Genomic DNA, 19,517 nt, shown 5'->3' with positions numbered 1-19,517 from the left:
GTGACCTAAAAGACACACAAAAAAACGACAAAGAGATGCAAGGGAGCTGCCAAGTGACACAAATTTACTATAAACAGGGCAAACACTACCTAAAAAACACAAAATTATCACGAAGTAACAAAACAACCACCAGGAGACCCAAAATGACAACAATGAGACACACAACAACCAAAAAAGATACAAAATGACTTGAAAGAGACATGAAACGACATCAAAGAGACACAAAATGACTACGAATAGACAAAAAATGACCTCAATGAGCCGAAAAATGGGTACAAAGAAACATAAACCAACCACAAGGAGACACAAAATCACCACAGGCAGATGCAAAACAACCAGAAGACACAAAATGATTTCAAAGAGATTCACAAAGAGGTGCAAAACAGAAAAAAAAGAGAGCTGGCGGGGCCCTCTGCATATCTGTGCCCTGGGGCCTATTGTTTTACAATCCACACATGCTGGTTCAAGATATTCTGGTGACAGACAAAGTAAAAAAAAAAAAAAAAAAAAAAGGGGGGGGGGGGGGGGGGGGGGTGGAGAGAAAAAACAGGTACAGCAGGTTGGTTGTTGCAGAAAATGTAAATCTTTTACAGGTCACCTGCTTGAGCTGACTGATGTGATGCAGAGCTCATCAACTTTACTGGTGAGCTGTGTGCACTCATGTGTTAGTCACAAGGTTGGAAACAAAGGTCACCTAATGTTCTGTCAGTCCATCACAAACATTCAGGATGCTCAAAGCACCAGACATGCTCCTTCTCTTCTTCTGTCTTGTTGGGGCAGCAGATGCCCTGCACAAACAGTGGATTCCTGACACCAACTATGAGAATAAGACCAACTGGGACAAAGGAGCTGTTCCCTGTGGCAATGACAGAGTTCAGTTTCCGGCCCAGAGGAAAGTGTCAGTGTTTGTGAACAACATGCATGCTGTGCAGGAGATGTGGCTGCCAACTGATGGAGAGTTCATCCTCAATTCAGGAGCTGGATTTTATGTTGTGAGTGGACAAGATCCAGGCTGCGGAGCAGGTGTCGTGACCCAGTTCAAAGATTCAGAGTCTCTTCAGTGGTTTAACCCAGCACTCTGGCAGGCAGCTGCAAGTCTGGATGACCTGCAGAGAGGAAACTTCTTGTTCTCAGTCCACGACGAGAGTGTCCCTTGCCAGTATGATGATGTGGTTTTTAAAGAACACTCCTCTTTCAGGGTGGACACCAGCTCACATCAGTCTAGCATTCCTGTCAAATCTGTGTCTGTGCTGGGGAAGAAGTTTAAGGGCAATTCTGAGTTCTCCCAGTACCTCAGCTCACGCTCAGGTCAGCTGCAGTTTCACGGATCCTCTGCCGTCACTGTCGGGAACCCAGAGTGTGGGGATCCTACTGGCTGTGACTGTGGGAATTCTGCAAACCATCAGCAGATCTGTAGCACTGTAACGTGTGCCTCTCTGAGCTGTAAGAAGCCTCTCCTCCCTGTGGGACACTGCTGTGATGTGTGCGGTGCCATTGTCACAATCCGCTATGCTGCCGGTTTCAACCTGGAGACTTACAGGCAACGAATCCATCACCTATTCCTCACCCTGCCACAGTACAAATCCCTTCAGCTTGGCATGTCTAAAGTCTTCAAGTCACAGCGGTTGATGGGGATCGTCCCTTTTGGTGCCTCACCTGAGATCCAGGTGGTTATCGTGGATGGAGAGAAGGGAATACAGTCGGAGGGTCTGGCCAAGGACATACTGAAGGATGTCAGTTCTCATGGCTCCAACCTGGGAATCACTGAGGCTGAATTTCAAGCCTCCACTGGGGGCAGCACTGGTCCGCCTGGAGGCACTGTTGGGATGTGGGTCGGAATAGTGTTTGGAGTTTTGATTTTGATTACACTCATCACTATCATGGTTGTGCTGATTCAAAAGGGAGTTCTTCGCATGCCATCATCGCTGCCATTATCGCTGCCATCTCTGAGAAGCCTCAGGCGAAGAAGCGATGTTGGAGAACTCGGTGGGCCTCTTGACCACGGCTTTGATAATCCTATTTTTGACAGGCCCAACATGCTGCCTGATATTCCCGGTGTGTATGGGACTGAAACAAATCGTTCAATCTCCATGACTCAGACAGGTGTGCACTTTGTAAATCCAGTTTATGATGAGAACGAAACAGATTTTAATGCCTGAAGTTGACTGAAGTGAACTTTACGAATGTTAATGATTATCAGAGTTATTAACTTGATGATTTTACAGACCCTTCATAGACAATAAATCCTCTTATAGCTTTATAATGGATCTGTAAGACAAATAAAACATTTGTGGGCATAAAACTGTGTACTTTATTCCACATTCATATCACACTCAAGAGCAATAAAGCTGCAATAAAACTACAGTAAAAATCCTAACACTCCTACTGCTGCGCATGTTTCTTACATTCATGTTGCACAGTTACCACGAGATGGTGGTCAATTTACCCTTCAGTGACATGTACGTGAGAAAAATCCTGCATATGTACTTTGACTTTAAATATACCTCATTACATAACCTCAATAAACGTTGTGTCATTTTGCATTAACCAGAGAAACAACATTGTCTTTCTTTGACAGCCAGGCTGTCACATATAAGGGCTCTATGAAATCAGCCTTGTACTTATGAAGCAGCTTCATAGGACCAGTTACATCATAGAAACACACAGAGCCTCTGTGAAAGTCCACATATAAGCCAATTCTTGTGATATCAGACACATCCAAGGGCGTCTCCACATCAGCGTGCCAGGCAAAGAAACCCCGGCTGTTCCTTCCCATGCACCAGGAAAAGTCGTTCCCAGTGATGCAGCTGGTGTTTTGCTCTCCCTTACGATCGATGCTCTTGTACGTGACTCCGACGTGCGCGCCCTCCCCACTCAGCTCTGCTTCGATGTAGTGCCTTCCCTGGTAAAGGCTGTCTGAGGTCATCGCCTGACGCCAATATTCAAAGCGACTGGGGTGGTCTGGGTAGCTGTGTTGCCAGGGGCTAGTGTTGGTCAGCTTTCTGTTGTCGTCAGTTACACGTAGGAAATGATGGGTGGTGTCCGGGTCAAAGGTCAAACTCCTTGTATCTATGATAAAGGGGAAATGTCATTTGTCAAATGAAAAGGGATGATGCGACAAACAGGAAATACAGATTATAATATATTGAAAAGTGTATTTACATCTCACAAACTCCTCTCGTGTCTCAGGATCAGGCAGGGATGAATGCCGAGATTCTTGCATCTGGGATTTGCCTAGTCAAGTCAAATCAAGTCAAAATTTATTTATATAGCACATTTAAAAACAACCTCGGTTGACCAAAGTGCTGTACAGTTCATCCAAAGAATGAATGAATAGCAAAAACCACAAAAATTATCAATAAGATCAACAATAGGTTTAGACAATGGCCTAGTTTATCATTTTGCAGAGAGATTGCTCAATATTTTGGTAAGACATGAAAGCATTTCTACAATGTACTGAATATCTGATAAATAAAGAGTTTAAAAAATGAATAACAAGAGCCTATAGCCATGCTAGCAGCTTTGTGAGACTGTGCAGTGGTGCCAATGTGCTGATATTAAAGGGACGTTCATCCCAAAATCAAACGTACATGTTTTTCCTCTTACCTGTAGTGCTATTTATCAGTCTCGATTATTTTGATATGAGCTGCTAAGTGTTGGAGATAGCAGCCGTAGAGCTGTCTGTCTTCTCTGGAATATAATGGAACTAGATGGCACCAGCTTGTGGTGCTCAAAGCGCTAAAAAAGTACCTTTAAAAAAGTCAACAGCAATGTCTGACCCAGTTACGCAAGATAATCCACAGACCTTGTTGTGAGCAGTTTCATGTAGGAACTATTTTCTTTCTACCAAATAGCACCCACCAACCATTTCACTGTACAGAAGGTAGCAGACGAGAGGCATGTGCTTGAGACATTATGAGATGTGAACAATAATGGCGTCCTCCTTGGCTGAGCTGTACTGTCAGCTAGCTCAGTGGTGCTAGTTGAGCTAGCAGTAGCTGCATGCTTCCTTCTGTGCCGTGACACAGTTAGTGGGTGTAGTTCAGTGGAAATAAAATAGTTCATACATGAATCTGATCACAACGAGGTCTGTGGATAGCTGTTGACTTTTTTGTGTATTAAACACTGCATGCGGAGTGCCATCTTGTTCCATTAAATTGCAGAGAAGGCAGACATCTCCATGGCTGGTATCTCCAACACTCGGCAACTCACACCAAAACCATACAGATAGATACGCAGCACTACAGGTAAGAAGAAAAATATGTATTTTTGATATTTGCGTGAAATGTCCCTTTAAATAGGTATGACATTCTCTGTGTTGACCGTCTCAGTTTAGCATGTCAGCATGAACATTTGCCAAGTAGCAGCACAACACAGCTGAGGCTGGGAATGTTTTTAGTTTCGTTTAGGTACTTGGCAGTAAAAAGGAAATTTCATAACAATTCATTCATTATTTTTATAGTTTCACTCAAAACCACAAATGAAAACCTCATGGTGGCGCTGGATGAAATGTCATGGGGCACTAAAGTCAGTGGGACAAACTGTCTGGAACGATGAATGTCTGCACAAACCTTTGTGTGAATTTCTTGCCACTAGATAGATGACTGTCATCTCTAGAGCCATGCCGCTAGCGTGGCAAAAAAGAGCACATAACAAGATGCATATGCTGGAGAAAGCACATCTTTTCTCCACAAGGAGCCAGAGGATGACAGTTAAAGCATACAGTATGATACACACGTACCTTTTTCACAAATCAAGCTCATTTTTTCCTTGTAGGAGGAGAGGATGAGGTCACACAGCTCCTGTGTAGCATCAGTTACTACTTGGACATAAGAGGTTAGATGATCCATGCCGTTGATGTACGGGCTAGGCAGACATACGTCTGCCACTCCTTTCTTCCACTCTGAATACTCCTGGAACAAGCAAAACAAAAGTAACACGTATTATTATGTGGAATTAAGGTGTTAGATAACATGCAACTCCTTTTTTCTCTGATCCAGAACCTTTCTCTGTGAAATAAGTGAAGTGATGAAATGTCTGCTCTGTGTACACTGTCAACACACTGGCGTCCAAAATAAACTCTTTGTCTAAGAGAACATCCTGTGCTAATCCCAGATCATATGAGACATGAGACTTTATTTATTATTATCTTGAATATTACATATATTTTATACCTGCAGGAAGTCGATATCAGACTTGCTCCTGGACAGTTTGTTCACTTGAGCCGAAGTTTTCATCAGCTCTGTTCTCCTCTGCTCCAGATGTGCCTGGATGCCCTCCGCCTGTTTCAGGGCCTGTCTCTGTTCTCCCTCCAGCACCTTCAACGCCCCCTTTCTGGCCTCCTGGACGGTTGTCTGCAGCCTGGCGAATTGTTCTTCAATGATAACACAAACCTCCTGTACTGAAGACTGAAGAGGCAGAGAGGAAAGAATCAAAAACATATGTAAACCAGAACATTGTGCATTGAATTAAGGTACAGTGTTCTGTTATGGTGTAATAGTTGCCCATGTAACATACTTTAATTAAGCCATTGTTGCTCTGTAGCTTTCCAATTGCTTTCTCAGCTGCTGAGGCACGCCGACCGATCTCATCTTGTTTCTTCTGCAGCTCAATCTACAGCACAAATAATCATCACAAACACAACTGTAACACATGCTGCAAAGATCCAACACTAAAACTGACATGTCCTACATAAATACATTTCTGTTTTGCTTGATATGAGGAAACTGTAACAACAAAATCAAAAAAGTTCTGTGTGTTCTGCTGTGTTATCAAGACCTCAATCTGTGCGCGTGCCTCCCCCACAGATGCAGTCGTGTGCCCTTCGTGCTCCTGCTTCTCACAGTCCAAGCACACACAGCAGCCGTCCATCAGACAGAAGCGTTCGAGAGGAAGCTGATGAACCTCACAAGTCCGACAGTCGATGTCGTGGAGGGGATCCACCAGACGGTGGTTTTGAAATTTAATGTTCTCCAGATGGGGCCTGAGATGGGCCTCACAGTAAGACACCAGACAGGTCAGGCAAGATTTTAGGGCCCTGCTGGGGCCGTCCATGCAGGAGTCACATAACACATCTTGTGGGAGCAGCGTGCCGGACGTCTCGATGGCAGGATCCCTCGGTTCCTCCTTTATGTTTGGGTCGTCTGGACTCTCCATCAAATTCTCCCCATTGCTGACAGTTGCCATGTTGAAAAGAGTTTCTCTGGTCACCTTAAACTGTTTTGGCTGCCCTTTAGGTGGTCACAAGGCTTCACTTACGGCTGCTTTTTACTGCCTTTTCTGTGATCCAGAGACCCTCAGAGTGCATAAGGAAAGAATTAAAAAACCACGCCCATGGTATTTTGCACTCAGCCAGCTGTAGCATTCTCATTTTTCACCCCTCCCTTGTTTAACTCTGTGCCATGCACACTACGCTCAAGACACTTTAGATTCCTCAGACGAGAGGAGGAAATGACGAGAGTATTGTGACTAAGCCTGGGAGGGAAATGAACATCCTCTTTTTCAGTAATGACCTTGCATGTTTACTGATGTTACATTCTCTGGCAAAGTCAGGTTTAAATGTTTATATCAACAGTAATGTTGCTAAGAAAATAGCCGTGTCTCAGTTCTGTCACTAGTAAGGCTGATTAATTACTAAAAACATCAGTATAGTATCATCAGACTAGAATATGGATACTTTAGTGCTGCTAGAAGACCCATGTGGGAGAGTCTTAGAGTGTTTCCTTCTGATAAGTGTTATGAAAGAGGCATGGAGCTTCCAGACAACGGCATTTATCTACTTCCTGACTTTGTGTCATGGAGCACTGAGGCAACAATGACGCCTGTCTTCTGTGTTTGAGCAGCATGTGAGGATTATGACTGGCTGAAGATGCCAAAACAAGTATTTTCTGCTCACATTTGTCTCCGTCACACACACACACACACACACACACACACACACACACACACCAAAGTCTTGACAGAGGCGTAAAATGATGTCTTAGTAAACAGGTAATGACTGAGACAGGATGTTAACTGACCTGTTAAAACTATGCTTATATACAAACAGAGCATATTAGTTACTCAATGAATTTATGGGTTTGGTTCACTGATGAGTCAGCTTTCATTTACTTTATACTTTAAAAAATCTTCAAAAAACAACAACAAAAGACACATTTTCTTTCATATTTAATTTTTCAATTACATTCTATCCTCTGACATCATGGTCTAAATGTTATGTGTGTGATTCTGGTGGAAATTAAGAAGGGAACAAATTTGCCCCAAAAAGCAGGCCACGATTAAAAACATTAGGTTCTCCCTCAGAGGATCCCTCAATGTTAACCATGGCTCCACATTATAAAGGCACATCTTACTGTGTATTCTGCATATCTTCAATCTGACCCATGAAATAAAGTAAGTAGAGTGCAGTAAAGAAAGCAAAATGTATACATATATTAGTTAGTTAGTAATTTACAGCTTTTTTAAAATTAAAGGTCCACCTAAATGTAAAAAGTTGAGATAATAAACATCAACATGTGCGTCTGTGCAGATTATTATTATTATTATTACTATGACATATAAACCTACAGGATACAAACAACTGGAAGACTTTCATATTGTAAAGACTCATATGAGTGATACACTGAGGTTACAAATTTCCTAGTGTATGGATAGAACATGCAAAATACAGAACTGCAACATGTTATTTTTTGTATTACAAAATTATCTAAGGATACTGTATTTTCATATACTTCACAATACTAGAGTAATCTCAGTGAGTGCTTGGCCTGCATTGCCAGTGAGCCACACTTGGACTGACACGGCTTGCTGTGTGTAAACATGTACAGAGATTAAGTATGGCTACGTTTACATTACAAGCAAATGTGGCCCAAATCCCTTTTTTTTGCTCTCAAATGGTGCAGATCTGATTTCTTCAGAGCAGTGTGGACACAGAAATAAGATATTTTCCAATAAGATCTGAGCCACTTTTATATGTGGTCCTAAATCCGATACATATCTGATCACTAGCCATGCAACCAACGCGGGAACGGTGATATTGGAATTCATGTGTGTTTTTCCATACAACCATGGTTTTACGTCATACTTTACTGTGTAGGCGCAGATAGCACACCAAACAGTGCTGGAGTGGTCCATCCAAACTACAGAAGGCTGTGGTAGCCTGCTCCAGTCATCAGTCATTAGAGCCCAACTGCAGATGCTTCATAATCGGGACAGCATGCTGAGACAGCGTTGACGAAAGGCACTGACAGAGATGTACCGGATGAATGGAATGAAGTCCTGGACATCCTAACGTATAGAGGAACTGTTCCTCCATTAAACCCTCCACATCACGGCCCCACCACTCCTAAACACCCATTGCTCCGAAGGTCAAGATCTTCAAAAATACACCACATAGGCTACTTTGCCAAGCAGACGCACGTGGCTAATTATTATGCAGAATATGGCAATCATTTGAGAGATTAAGCTTGCATTTCAGTGCCTGTATCACAAATGTGATGCTTTTTGTAGTAGTTCCAATGTGCATGTCATGCAACCACTAACCATGTTAGCGGCTGCATGTGAGGCATTTCAGGGCAGAGATCTGTTCACACAGATATGTGTCACTTCAAGCATGAATAAGAACAGTATAGGCAGAAAGATCATATCTGGGGAAATAATCGTAATTGAGCGTTAAGCTGTGAAATGTGAACGTAGCCTGTGAGTGAGGAAACAGTCAAGTGGCTCAAGTGGTGAAAGTGTTGCTTGGAATTTACACAGAGAATAATGCTATAATAAAGTTAATGTCAAAGGTATTCATGACAAAAGACACGTTTAAGCAAATGCACAGGCACGAGCAATGCAGGCACATGAGGGGGTAGGATTTACCCCATAGGGGCAAACACGGTTAGGCGACACAATCAACTCTCCGTTGATCCATACAGTGAACATATAGCATTTCACTCTGATAATCGTCTTTCAGTTTGTCAAACCTTGCAGTGCAGGCGACTCCAACCAGCGAAATACAGAGATATTTGCAGGGATCCTGCTGCGGCTAACAAGACGCAGTGAAAAAATCCTGTGAAGAATTTGTCTCAGGCTCATCTCTTCTTGCTTGACATATTCATCTTGACAGTGTCCTTTCTGCTTTGTGACCATGGATGTACCAGGAGAGGTAAATCATTACATCCTTTCTGCCCATACGTGACATTCACTCCACAATGCTCCACTGACCTTTAAGCGTGGATGAGCACACAGCAAGAGGGACCGTCTACAACAACTTGTATTATCTGCAGGATAGAATGAAGACAAGAGGAGGAACTGTAACTGAAAAGGGTTTATGCTGGAGTACAAAGACATCATAACAAGCTACATGAACAAATACTTTCCGACGACACTGTAGAACTGAAAATCCTTTCACTTACAGTTCTGTGTCCTCGATGCAGTCTGGGTCCTCTATGGTTTCCAGTCGTCTCTTACAGGCATCTAAGATCTTTTTCCTCGGTCCTAAGGGGATGTGGATACTCTTAAGGTCGTGGTCAGAGCACAGCAGCAGTGCTTCGAGGTCGATCTTCTCCCTCTTAAAGATGGAGAAAAAGTCACTCATGCTCTGCGTGGCGAGGAAGACTTCCAGAGGGCTGGTTTCAGCCTCATCATCATCGTCCAGTCCTAATTCGACTTCATCCCAGGGCAGCTCCTCCACGTTCCTCTCCTGCAGGCTGCGTGCGCTTCCTATACTGTCTTCATCTGCACTTGGGTATTGCTGCAACCGACTGCGTAAACGTACATTATTGCCTGACTGGTCCGCACTGCCGTCATCCCGACCACCGAGGTCAAACATCCCCCCACTTACATAGTTCCTCCTGAAGACCATGGTGCCCAGACCAGGCCTGTTGAACAGGGAATCGTGTCCTGAGTCAGTGCTGATCTCAGAGTAATCCACATCGGGCCCGTGGAGGTCCGGCTCACTCATGGCACGTGAAATGGCATCGTAATTGTCTCTGGGGAACATGTCACGAATGTTGCGGCGGCCACGGTCCTTTGGGTTGACGTAAGTCCCCTGTTTGACAAACATGACATCGTTGCCCAGTTGAAGTCCAGAGAGGGAGCGTACACTCTTTCTCCCATCCTCATAGATTTTAAAGGTCCCATCTCCTTGTTTCCTCTTCTCCAGCTTCCTCTGGATCTTTGTCTTCCCTCGGTTTGTGGCGTGGAGGGTAGCCTAACAAGACATGAATAATAACAGCAATTACAATCACAAATCAAAGGGTTAGATTTTCCAAACATTACTAGTGACCAGTGTTAAAAGCTTTGAGACAGATAGACTCATAGGTAGATAGACTCATTAACTAGGCCCACTACTGGAATATCTCAACAACTACGGGACGGACTGTCATGAAATTTGGTACAGATATTCATGGGCCCCAGAAGATAAATACTGACTTTGGTGATATGTGACTTCCATCCAGCTGACATTCTTGTTTTTAAAGATCGGTCTTTTTAACTATTGAATGGATTGCACTGAAATTTTGTACAGAGGTTCAGATGAATTGTGTTAACTTTGGTAATCCCTTTACTTTTCTGCTTAAGGCGCAGACACACCATACAGAGATCAAAAAACTGGTGGTGACGAAGGGCGACTGTTGGTTCACCTCAAGTCGCTTGTGCTTCAAGCAAAAAATTCTACTTAAACACACCACAAAGACTACAGCTGACAGTTAACTGGCACATACGTTCTTCATACCAGCAGGTGGTGGTAGTCTGTATTCATCTAAAAGGGAAACCGAGGACCGACCTGTCGGAATCAAGACGCTAGTTAGCCAGTTAGCACATTAACAGCGCAACCAGATGTTAAGACAACAGATTATATTTACTGTGCACTATCTGATAACACAAACAATTATGAACTGTTTCTGCTGAAGAACTCAATGGCTAAAAACATAATCTTACCTTATATAACAAGTTTATCTCATGCCCCCTTGAATTTAGTCATTTGTTTGCTTTCCTCACTTCCTCTTCTCTTCTCATGCACTGAACTGAACTACCAATCAGAGTGATTTCATTCATTCGGGCTCTGCTGTCTCGGTCGCCATTTCAACATGCTGAAACTGGCGAAAAATAGCAGGCAGGGGCAAGCTAGTGCCAATGGTGCGGGACACTAGGGCTGTCAACGAATATTCTAAATTCGAATTTAAATTCGAATTTGAAAAAAAAAAAAGATATTCGATTGTGGAGAAAAAAAAACACACCACCGCAGCTGTCCTCTTTGCGAGTGGGCGTTGGCCTGGGCCACTGCACTGAACGCACTGCATGACGGGTCGGGGGGGGGGGGGCGAGCGAGAGGTCCGCGGTCGTTTATAACATAATGTTATAGATAATTGTTTTATGTGTTTTAATGTGTAGGTATGTAAATGTTTTCAAAGACCTTTATGTTGAAATAAAAATACCTACAAGTAGTTATGTTTCCTTGTATTAGTTTGCCCTCTTGTGGACATAATGCAAAAAAAAAAAAAAAATCGAATGGTTTGAACCTATGAGTTATTTTTAGAAGGAATATTCGAACGTCATTTTTGAGCAATTTTGACAGCCCTATGGGACACACTGCAAAAAATAGGAGAACATAAGCCCACCATTGTCCCAACACTGACTGATGGCTAACCGTCGACTTGGTGTGTCAGAGCCCTCACATTATCATCTGGCCAAAATTACCATTTGTCCAATAATTTGGTTTATGACCAAATACTTTTAAAGCCAGTGACAATCCATTTAGCCTCAGTCGTACTTCCTGTTTGGTGCTTACTGGCAAATGTTAGCATGCTAACATGCTAAACTAAGATGGTGAACATTATATAAGATAGTTGTTAAACATTAAATATTAATTATTTTTGCAGTGTCACTGTGACCATGTAGGAATTAAGCTTAGTCTTGTCATGTTATACAGTTACGAGAAGGAAACTGAAAATGGACGACATGACAGCTCCTCAAAACTGAAGCAAAATCAATCCCTCGTGACTGGCTGCAGATGAGGTCATAGACCCTGCCCCCTCCATGTTAGTGAATAGGAAAGGAGACAAATTAAAAGATCAAAGTAATCATGTCAAATAAATGTGATCGTTTCTGTCATTTTAGGTTGATCTTATCATGCTGATGTATGTTCAAGAGTCTCTGATAAGTTTGGTTTTAATTAGTTCTTTGATGCTTTAAAAAGGGAGTATGACATTATGGTTGACTCAGGCGAGTGTATGGGCGGGAGCTCAGTACCACAGCTCCACTCCCTTATCACTACTGCACAGACTCTGGCTACAAATAACATCACCAGCATCTGATGACCACGCCCATATCTGGGATATTTGGGCTTTCATTTGTACAGTGGGAAGAAGAGAACACATATCGTCCATCTTTACATAGCCTGCAGTCTATGGTTGGCAACATGAACCATACAAAACTGCAAAACAAACAGACTTGTCCTTTAAAAATAGACATATAAAAACTCCTGACCTGAGAATATGGCACACTGACAGTGGCTGCATTGAAGTTGTGCAGCTTGTGGCTGAGAGAGCTGCTGGTGTAACTGGAAAAACTCATGACATCTGACGCGGAGGCCTCAGAGGTCTCCTTATGAAACCTCTGCTCCATGCGTTTGTGGTGCTTCTTCTGCATCTTCACGCACTGTTTGATCCGCCGCTCAGCATCGCGAAACGCCCTGTCCTTCATCTTGGTGACCAGCTTGGTGTTGAGGCCTGTCTGCTTGGTAGCGATGGCATCCAGGTAGCGGACACAATCCATGTGATTCTTTGTGGCGGCCATGTCCAACGGCGTGTGGTAGTCGTTGTCCAGGCACCATATGTTGGCACCAAAAGACACCAGGAAGAAAAGGCAGTTGACGTGACCATTGGCAGCTGCCAGGTGGAGCGGCGTGTTCCCCCATATGTCACACTTATCAGGGTTTCCTCTGTGGGTCATAAAAAAATATGTTAGATACAGCGTTTTGACTTTGTATCACATTTACTACATAAATATTTTCGTCTCTTGCTCAGACTGTTAGTAAGGTTATGGATACCGGTTGCCTCTTTGGCCTTCTGTTCAGATGACTCACTCATGAGTAAGCATGTGATTTTTTGATTATGTTTTCAGCACTGACCTGCCATCCGTGGGTTGTTAATGGGGCCTTATTTAATAATTTATAGTCTAAACACCACATTGCCCTTTCAGAACACCAGCCATAGACAAATTCTCTTTTTAAAATGCTCTGACCAATCAGCAAATAGGATGGTCTGATTAAAACGACCAGTTAAAGGGATTTACCACTACGCAGGGGCCATAACTAAAACTATAAGCAACATTTACCCTTGGCTGACAGTCCACGACCTTAAGGTTATCTCTGTGTGTGCTGCACTGTCGCTGCCTTGTCTGTAATATGACCACAGGCTTGCCAGCACCACTGCTACACTACCTGTCTCCAGTTTCAGGGGAGGCCGAATAGGTTGTGCCTGACTCCGAAAGCGCGACTGTGCATGGCTGGTGATGTCACGCTGAATTCCTCAAGTCAAAACATGCAGTGACTGATTTGATGATGTGGAGGACAGATATGCGTGGAACTTTCTTACTGTTATTTCCCATCATAAGCCTGGCATGTAAATCTATGAAGGCTCATTTGATGGCTCATTACATGGGCAGATTATAAGACAATGGGCTCTGGGGCACAGATATGCAGAAGGCCCCACAACCTTTCCTAAACAGGAGCAAGAGTCATAGACTTTGTGGTGGTTTTGTCTCTCTTTGTCTCTGTCTTTTTTGGCTGTCTTTTGTCTCTTTGTGGTCATATTGTGTCTCCTTGTGGTCTTTGTATGTCTCTTTGTAGTCATTTTGTCTCCTTGTGGTTGTTTTGTGTCTCCTGTAGTAGTTTTGTGTCTCTTTGTTGAAGTCACTTTGTCTCCTTGTGGTTGTTTTGTGTCTCTTTGTATTCATTTTGTGTCTTCTTGTGGTTGTTTTGTGAAGTCTTTCTGTGTCTTTTTTGGTCATTTTGTGTCTCTCTCCAGTCATTTGGTGTCTATTTGTATCTGTTCTGTGTTGCTTTGTAATCATTTTGTGTGTCTTTGAGGTCATTTTGTGTCTCCCTGTAATCGTTTTATGTCTCTTTGCAGTCATTTTGTCTCTTTTTGGTTATTTTGTGTGTGTTTTAGGGTCAATTTATGTCTTCTTGTGGTTGTTTTGTATTTCTTTGCATTCATTTGGTGTCTCTTTGTGGTTGTTTTAGCCCTTTTGTAGTAAATATGTGTCTCTTGGTAGTTCCCTTGCATCTATTAGTGGTCTTTTTGTGTCTCTTGCTGGTCCGTACATATCAATTTGAATAACAACTTGCAGGTGAAGGCCAGGGGCATGTCTGACACTTGGGGGCCCTGGGCCTGTACCCAGTAGACCCATTTAATAATCCATCTGTGGCCCATTATTAAAATGTTGTCCAAACTAGTATTCCATCAAGCATTTTACTGATAATAATGTTCAGGATTCTTTAACGGTATACAGCTTGTTTGTGGCCAACACCACTAAATAGTGGTAATTTGACATTTAGTTTTTTCAGTTTAGAGTCATCTGGTTGTATCCCACCCCCTGAGATGGCATGTTTACTGAGCTGTCTTGTGTCTTGTCCCTGTCTTCCAATGCAGCCACGTACAGGCTGCTGAATATTTGATACGATAGACATGAAGCTACTGTTGAAGTGCAAATGTATAATTGATGGATTGTGTTGTAAGGTTTTCTCAGGGAATGTGTGTCAGATCTGCTGGGCCCAACCTGGGCAGCGATTAGCAAGGTCCCACTCTGATTTCAGCCCCCTTGCTCTTCTTTTGTCCGGACAGGATTACTTTTAAACGTTCAGAAAGAAAAGGCAGTTTTAGGATCAGTGCAAAGTCGAGTCCAAATGTCATCAGAGCGTGATGGACAGTACGTGGCAAACAGCCAAGAAAGACACAATTAAACAACGACCAAACAAAGGAGTTGCACTGATAACCTTAGGCTGAAATACACAAAGAAGCATACAATGCTATGAACTGCTGTCAAAAGATAAACAGCAATTAGTCAATTTTTATTTTTAGAAGAAATATTTATCACCCTTAGATTATGCAATATGCTGGTTGTAGGTAGAGACCATCTCGCATGATAGCTTTATGTGTCATAATTTATGTCAGTCCCCGTAAAATGCTGACCGCAGCGGTGATAGGTCTGCCCACTAATCTCACCCCGTTCTTTATCACATTATGGCTGTGCGCGTCTTCACTTCCTCTGACAGCTTGATGTTACTGCAGCCCGCCCAGTGCAATATACCAGCCAAATATAGCACTGCATGGCAACTTTCCCATGAAACTGTCAAGCAGCGTTAAACTTCTCTTCATTATATCTTTGGGTCTCACACGTTTGGTGCTTCTGTGAAACATTATGGCGGCTATTACGGTTTAATTTTAGTACCTCATGTCAATCAGAAGTTTATGTTTTTGCTATCGATAGAAGCACGCTATGTCCTTGGCAGCTGAATGCCTCCAGAGTTTGTCTGTATGTACTCTGTGGGAAATGGTGAATTTCTTTTTATCATGTATAGCACAGGAAGCTTGCACACTTTGTTGCCTGCATGTTCTAATAAAAAAAAACTTTCCTCATGTGTGGTATTTTGCATTCAGCAAACCAAACACAGATGAAAGATGTCGACTCACTTTCACAGCAAGTCTCTCACAAACTTTCCTCAATTAAACAGATTCATAATGGGGCCCATTTTTCTGGCTGACAAGCAAACCAGGTCAGCCAGAAATGACGAGGAGTGGGCTGTTCGTGATGACCAATCAGATTTGCACACTTTGCTGAAGAAAGGCGAGCATTTATACCATGGCACAGTCTCCTAAAATTATCATATCTGCTGCTCATTTGAGTTTTGCATCTGATGATATAAAATCAGCACTTATGTAATGATAGGTTACAGCCTCTCCATATAGCCATCTCCCAAAAAAGTACTGAAATGCTCCCTGTTACATAACAGATCGTGATTAGGAGTGAGTTATAACTTATGTTTTAAAGTTATTTCATGAGCCAATGTAGACGCTGGAGTTGTTATACTGTCACTGAGTGCAGGACTGCAGAGCATTTGATGAACAGTACTTGCCACAGCAATATCTCTATGACTTATCCCATGTATAGGCACTTTAATGAGAGGTGCTCCTGCTATCAGCTGACCTTGAACTGTGTTATCATGTTAAATGGAATAGAGGTGTGAAAGCTACACAGTCAATGGTTCTGTGTGCCTTTGAAAATGACTCACCATCTCCTGCTATGACATATTGGTAATCCTCTTTTAGATAGTGATAATAAAGTTACATAGTTATGAAAATATCTGGTGAATGTGTGATTAATCGATTTAAAATGCTTTAACTGTGAAGGTCGGAAAGAAATGTAGGAAAAATGTAGAATATGCAAAAAAAAAAAGAAGATGTCCCTGAAATGGTGGGTACAGGCCTGTTAACATCATGTGCAGAAATATTTTTCATCTTGAAAATACAGTGTCTACCCCAACATTTTTTTGACATTGCCAACCAGGCACCTCCCAAACTGGTTGTTTAGTTAACCATTAAATACTTTTCATATTCTATACCTTCACAGTATGGACCACATTAAGCCCAATCGGTCTGACTGACATTAATAAATGGGTGATTAATCCTAAATTTCTGTTTCATAGAGCAGGAAGAGTGTATTTTAAGGTTTTACACCACTCGTTATGTTGAATAAACATTTACTGTTGCACACTGTCATGTCCTATTTAACCTAAGACACGAAAACACAACAGCCATCATGAGTGAAAATGTCAAGAATATTCTGGAGTGCTGCTGCTCTGCTTTGGGGTTTATTATATAACTACTAGTAACCATTGCAACCATCAATCACTGTCCCCACTCTCTGCTTGCTGTACTTTGTAGAACATATCAATGACCATTTGGACACTAAGTCTTGTTGCCATGATCTCAGTCAGGTTCCTTTACATTATGCTTTTGAGCTCTGTTGGTTAGCTGGGAATTGATGGGTGTCAGTGTGTTTATTTTGAGATTATCTCGTCACACTGCAGGTGCATGGGGACAGTGTCAAGGCATGCTTTGGCCTCTGTTCCTTATGTGCACCATGAATGATGATGCATTAGCTGTTATATAAGACCAACAGGTGCCTGTCTCGATAGGAACCTGGGACAATGTGGTGGGAACAAGTGACAAGGTCCCTGCTGTTACCAATGTCCCGTTAAAAAAAAATACACACATGGGCAAACCATGACCTTTGCCGCATGTCGTCCCCCCCGCCCCGCCCCCCCAATGCCAAAAACCATCCTATCAACCAAACCAAAAAGCCTTAAAAATCTAAAACCCATGTCAATAGGTTAAAATTTGACCTAGAAGAGCCGCAATGTCCAAAACTTAATGGCAGCTGTATAAAAGTATAACATGTTTAAAATATTTCCATTTTTGTGTGGTCACTTTAAGGAAAAGTCATCAAATTTAAGGCTAAAAGAATGCATTTAGGGTTTGACTGCTGTCAAATGTCGAAACAGTTTAAATTTGACCCACTTTAAGGATTCAAAGTGCTCCTCTTGTCCAGGAGCAAAGCCTGAGGATTCTGTGTAGTTAGAATGCCAGGTCCTCTGGTATGTTCAACTACAATAGCCTAGTTGCTGGACTCTGTAAACGATGACCTACATTGTCAGTGGTGTATTGTTACTTGAGTAGCTGGACTTTGTGCGGTTTAAATGCAAAATGCCTCTTTAAGTAGTTTGAGTATTTAAAGATTGTTTTACCTTATTATTTCTACTAAATTGGATGATTTTTCGTTATTGTTTGCCTCATTCTGCCCGATCTGACACTGCAAATTGATTGCAAGACAGACAATAGTAAAATAAGTCCCTTTTGCGTTTTAATACCCAAGACGAGTGGCTGAAGATGGACACCGTGGTGCGCACACGCCTTCGAAAGTCATGCAGCAACCAATAAAGTTTCGCTACCCACCCCCTCGCCACGATCAGCCGCAGAGCCTCCAGGTTGCCGTGATAAGCAGCCCATAGCGTCGGCGTCATGCCATCCTCATCCGGCGCGTTCAGATCCTTCCGAGTCGCCTCCTTCAGCAGGTCCAGGTAGCCGTCCCGGGCCGCCTTGTGGTACCTGTCATTCATGGTGAAGAATTAATCCACCCTGCTCGACTCCATTCCGTTTCATCAACACCATCACCACCACCATCGTCGTCGTTATGCGGCGATGGGAGTGGGAGCAGACCGGCTGAGGTGCCTCTTAGTCCCGCCGTTCCCTCACAGCCAGTGGTTCCTGATCAGCGCAGGAGCGCGTCGGTGGTATCCAGGGACGCCACGGTGCGCACCGTGTGGGTAACAGTGCTCCCGGTGGCCGAGGTGGTCCAACACACACAAGGAATCCCCCCAAAATGACAATAAGCCCACAAACAGGTAGTTTATCTCAGATAAATTAAAGTTCGTACTGTTATTTAATGATGTCACCATTCATTTCAAGCCTGTGTGTGTCTGAGGCTCTCAGTAATCACATTAAAAAGACATTATAGTTGCCAGTTTGTTAAGCACACAGAATTAAAGTGATGTACTGTAATGCAACAATCCTGCAATAAACCCCACCTTGAAAAGGGTTGTTTTAGAGATGTGTTCATTCAACTGTATGGTCATTTTGGAGGATGTATGAGGTGCTGTGGAACATATTGCACCTCTTTGGTCTCTGCAGTGACTACATATAAAAGTCATATTCCCATGGACTTTTGATCTGGTAGAATATTTATATGTTTTTTATGTTTTAATAAATCTGAAAACATTTCTGAAACCTTTCCTTTCCTCTCTCATTCCTCACCCAGGAATAATTGTCAAGCCAAAAACAGTCACAGCACTTAGGTTACATAAACTTGTTCAGGAAATAGTTAGCACAAGCATTTCAGGATGTGTAAGCATTACTGGAGCATCTCGCTCATTGTGAAACACGAGGAAGAGCCAGAGCCATTCTGGTGTCATTGTTTGTCCAAGTTCTTTTCAATAAGCCATTGTTCTCACTTTAAACTTTCCACTGCTGGTAAGTTTTACAGCTCAGACACATGAGTGTAGAGAAAGGACGAATTCACGAGTGCCACGGAGTGTTGAATGAAAAAGTACCTCTGCTGTCAGCCCCACCCCGATGAAAGGGAATAAATCTTCTAAACTATGGTCATACTAATACTACTACTAATAATAATACCTTTATTTATAGGCCTAAGGTGCTTTTCAAAGCAAGATACAAGGCGCTTTACATACAATTAAAAGGGAAATAAGCAAACAGTTATTAAAATATAATGATAAATGCAACAAAAGAGGATAAAACAACAGTAAAAAAAATCAAAATTAAGCCTAAAATAGAGATTTAGAGGAAGACAATGCGATGGTTTCCCTGATCCCCTCCTGCAGGCCATTCCACAAATAAGTATCGATCTGAAATAAGCATAGTTGCACCAGAGGCACTGGACTGAAGCTCTCA

General features: G+C 42.6%; 3 protein-coding genes across 4 annotated transcripts; 1 reads left to right on the top strand and 2 right to left on the bottom strand.

Annotated features, from left to right (window-relative positions):
• Positions 1 to 49: 49 nt before the first annotated feature.
• On the bottom strand, positions 50 to 6,485 carry LOC117267773 (tripartite motif-containing protein 16-like). Its single transcript, XM_033643777.2, has 6 exons — positions 5,779 to 6,485; positions 5,518 to 5,613; positions 5,175 to 5,408; positions 4,742 to 4,913; positions 3,163 to 3,234; positions 50 to 3,069 (listed from the first exon to the last, which is right to left on the bottom strand). The coding sequence occupies exons 1-6, from the start codon at positions 6,184 to 6,186 to the stop codon at positions 2,534 to 2,536; spliced, it is 1,518 nt and encodes a 505-aa protein (XP_033499668.1). The 5' UTR covers positions 6,187 to 6,485; the 3' UTR covers positions 50 to 2,533.
• amn (amnion associated transmembrane protein) lies at positions 729 to 2,547 on the top strand. Its single transcript, XM_033643778.2, has one exon. The coding sequence runs from the start codon at positions 729 to 731 to the stop codon at positions 2,157 to 2,159; it is 1,431 nt and encodes a 476-aa protein (XP_033499669.2). The 3' UTR covers positions 2,160 to 2,547.
• Positions 6,486 to 7,132: 647 nt separating the features above from the next.
• On the bottom strand, positions 7,133 to 18,305 carry ush1ga (Usher syndrome 1Ga (autosomal recessive)). 2 transcript variants are annotated; one of them, XM_033643697.2, is made up of 4 exons: positions 18,006 to 18,305; positions 12,475 to 12,928; positions 9,402 to 10,198; positions 7,133 to 9,266 (listed from the first exon to the last, which is right to left on the bottom strand). In XM_033643697.2, exons 1-4 carry the CDS (start codon positions 18,167 to 18,169, stop codon positions 9,263 to 9,265), a joined length of 1,419 nt encoding a protein of 472 aa, XP_033499588.1. In that variant the 5' UTR covers positions 18,170 to 18,305; the 3' UTR covers positions 7,133 to 9,262. The 2 variants fall into 2 exon arrangements, with proteins under 2 accessions (XP_033499588.1, XP_033499589.1); XM_033643698.2 differs by lacking the exon at positions 7,133 to 9,266 and having other exon boundaries at positions 9,398 to 10,198.
• Between the last annotated feature and the right edge of the window lie 1,212 nt (positions 18,306 to 19,517).

The sequence above is a fragment of the Epinephelus lanceolatus genome, chromosome 18 (genome assembly GCF_041903045.1).
Source record: "Epinephelus lanceolatus isolate andai-2023 chromosome 18, ASM4190304v1, whole genome shotgun sequence".
NCBI lineage: Eukaryota > Metazoa > Chordata > Actinopteri > Perciformes > Serranidae > Epinephelus > Epinephelus lanceolatus.
This window is presented reverse-complemented; position numbering and strand designations above follow the sequence as displayed.

Coding starts and splice junctions, on each gene's coding strand:
- amn (XM_033643778.2), top strand. CDS start 729: ATGCTCAAAGCACCAGACATGCTCCTTCTCTTCTTCTGTCTTGTTGGG.
- LOC117267773 (XM_033643777.2), bottom strand. CDS start 6,186: ATGGCAACTGTCAGCAATGGGGAGAATTTGATGGAGAGTCCAGACGAC. Junction 4,914..5,174: donor CTGATATCGACTTCCTGCAG/GTATAAAATATA, acceptor TGCTTGTTCCAG/GAGTATTCAGAGTGGAAGAA. Junction 3,235..4,741: donor GAGCTTGATTTGTGAAAAAG/GTACGTGTGTAT, acceptor TGACTTGACTAG/GCAAATCCCAGATGCAAGAA.
- ush1ga (XM_033643697.2), bottom strand. CDS start 18,169: ATGAATGACAGGTACCACAAGGCGGCCCGGGACGGCTACCTGGACCTG. Junction 12,929..18,005: donor CGGCTGATCGTGGCGAGGGG/GTGGGTAGCGAA, acceptor TATGACCCACAG/AGGAAACCCTGATAAGTGTG. Junction 10,199..12,474: donor TCAGTGTGCCATATTCTCAG/GTCAGGAGTTTT, acceptor ATGTCTTGTTAG/GCTACCCTCCACGCCACAAA.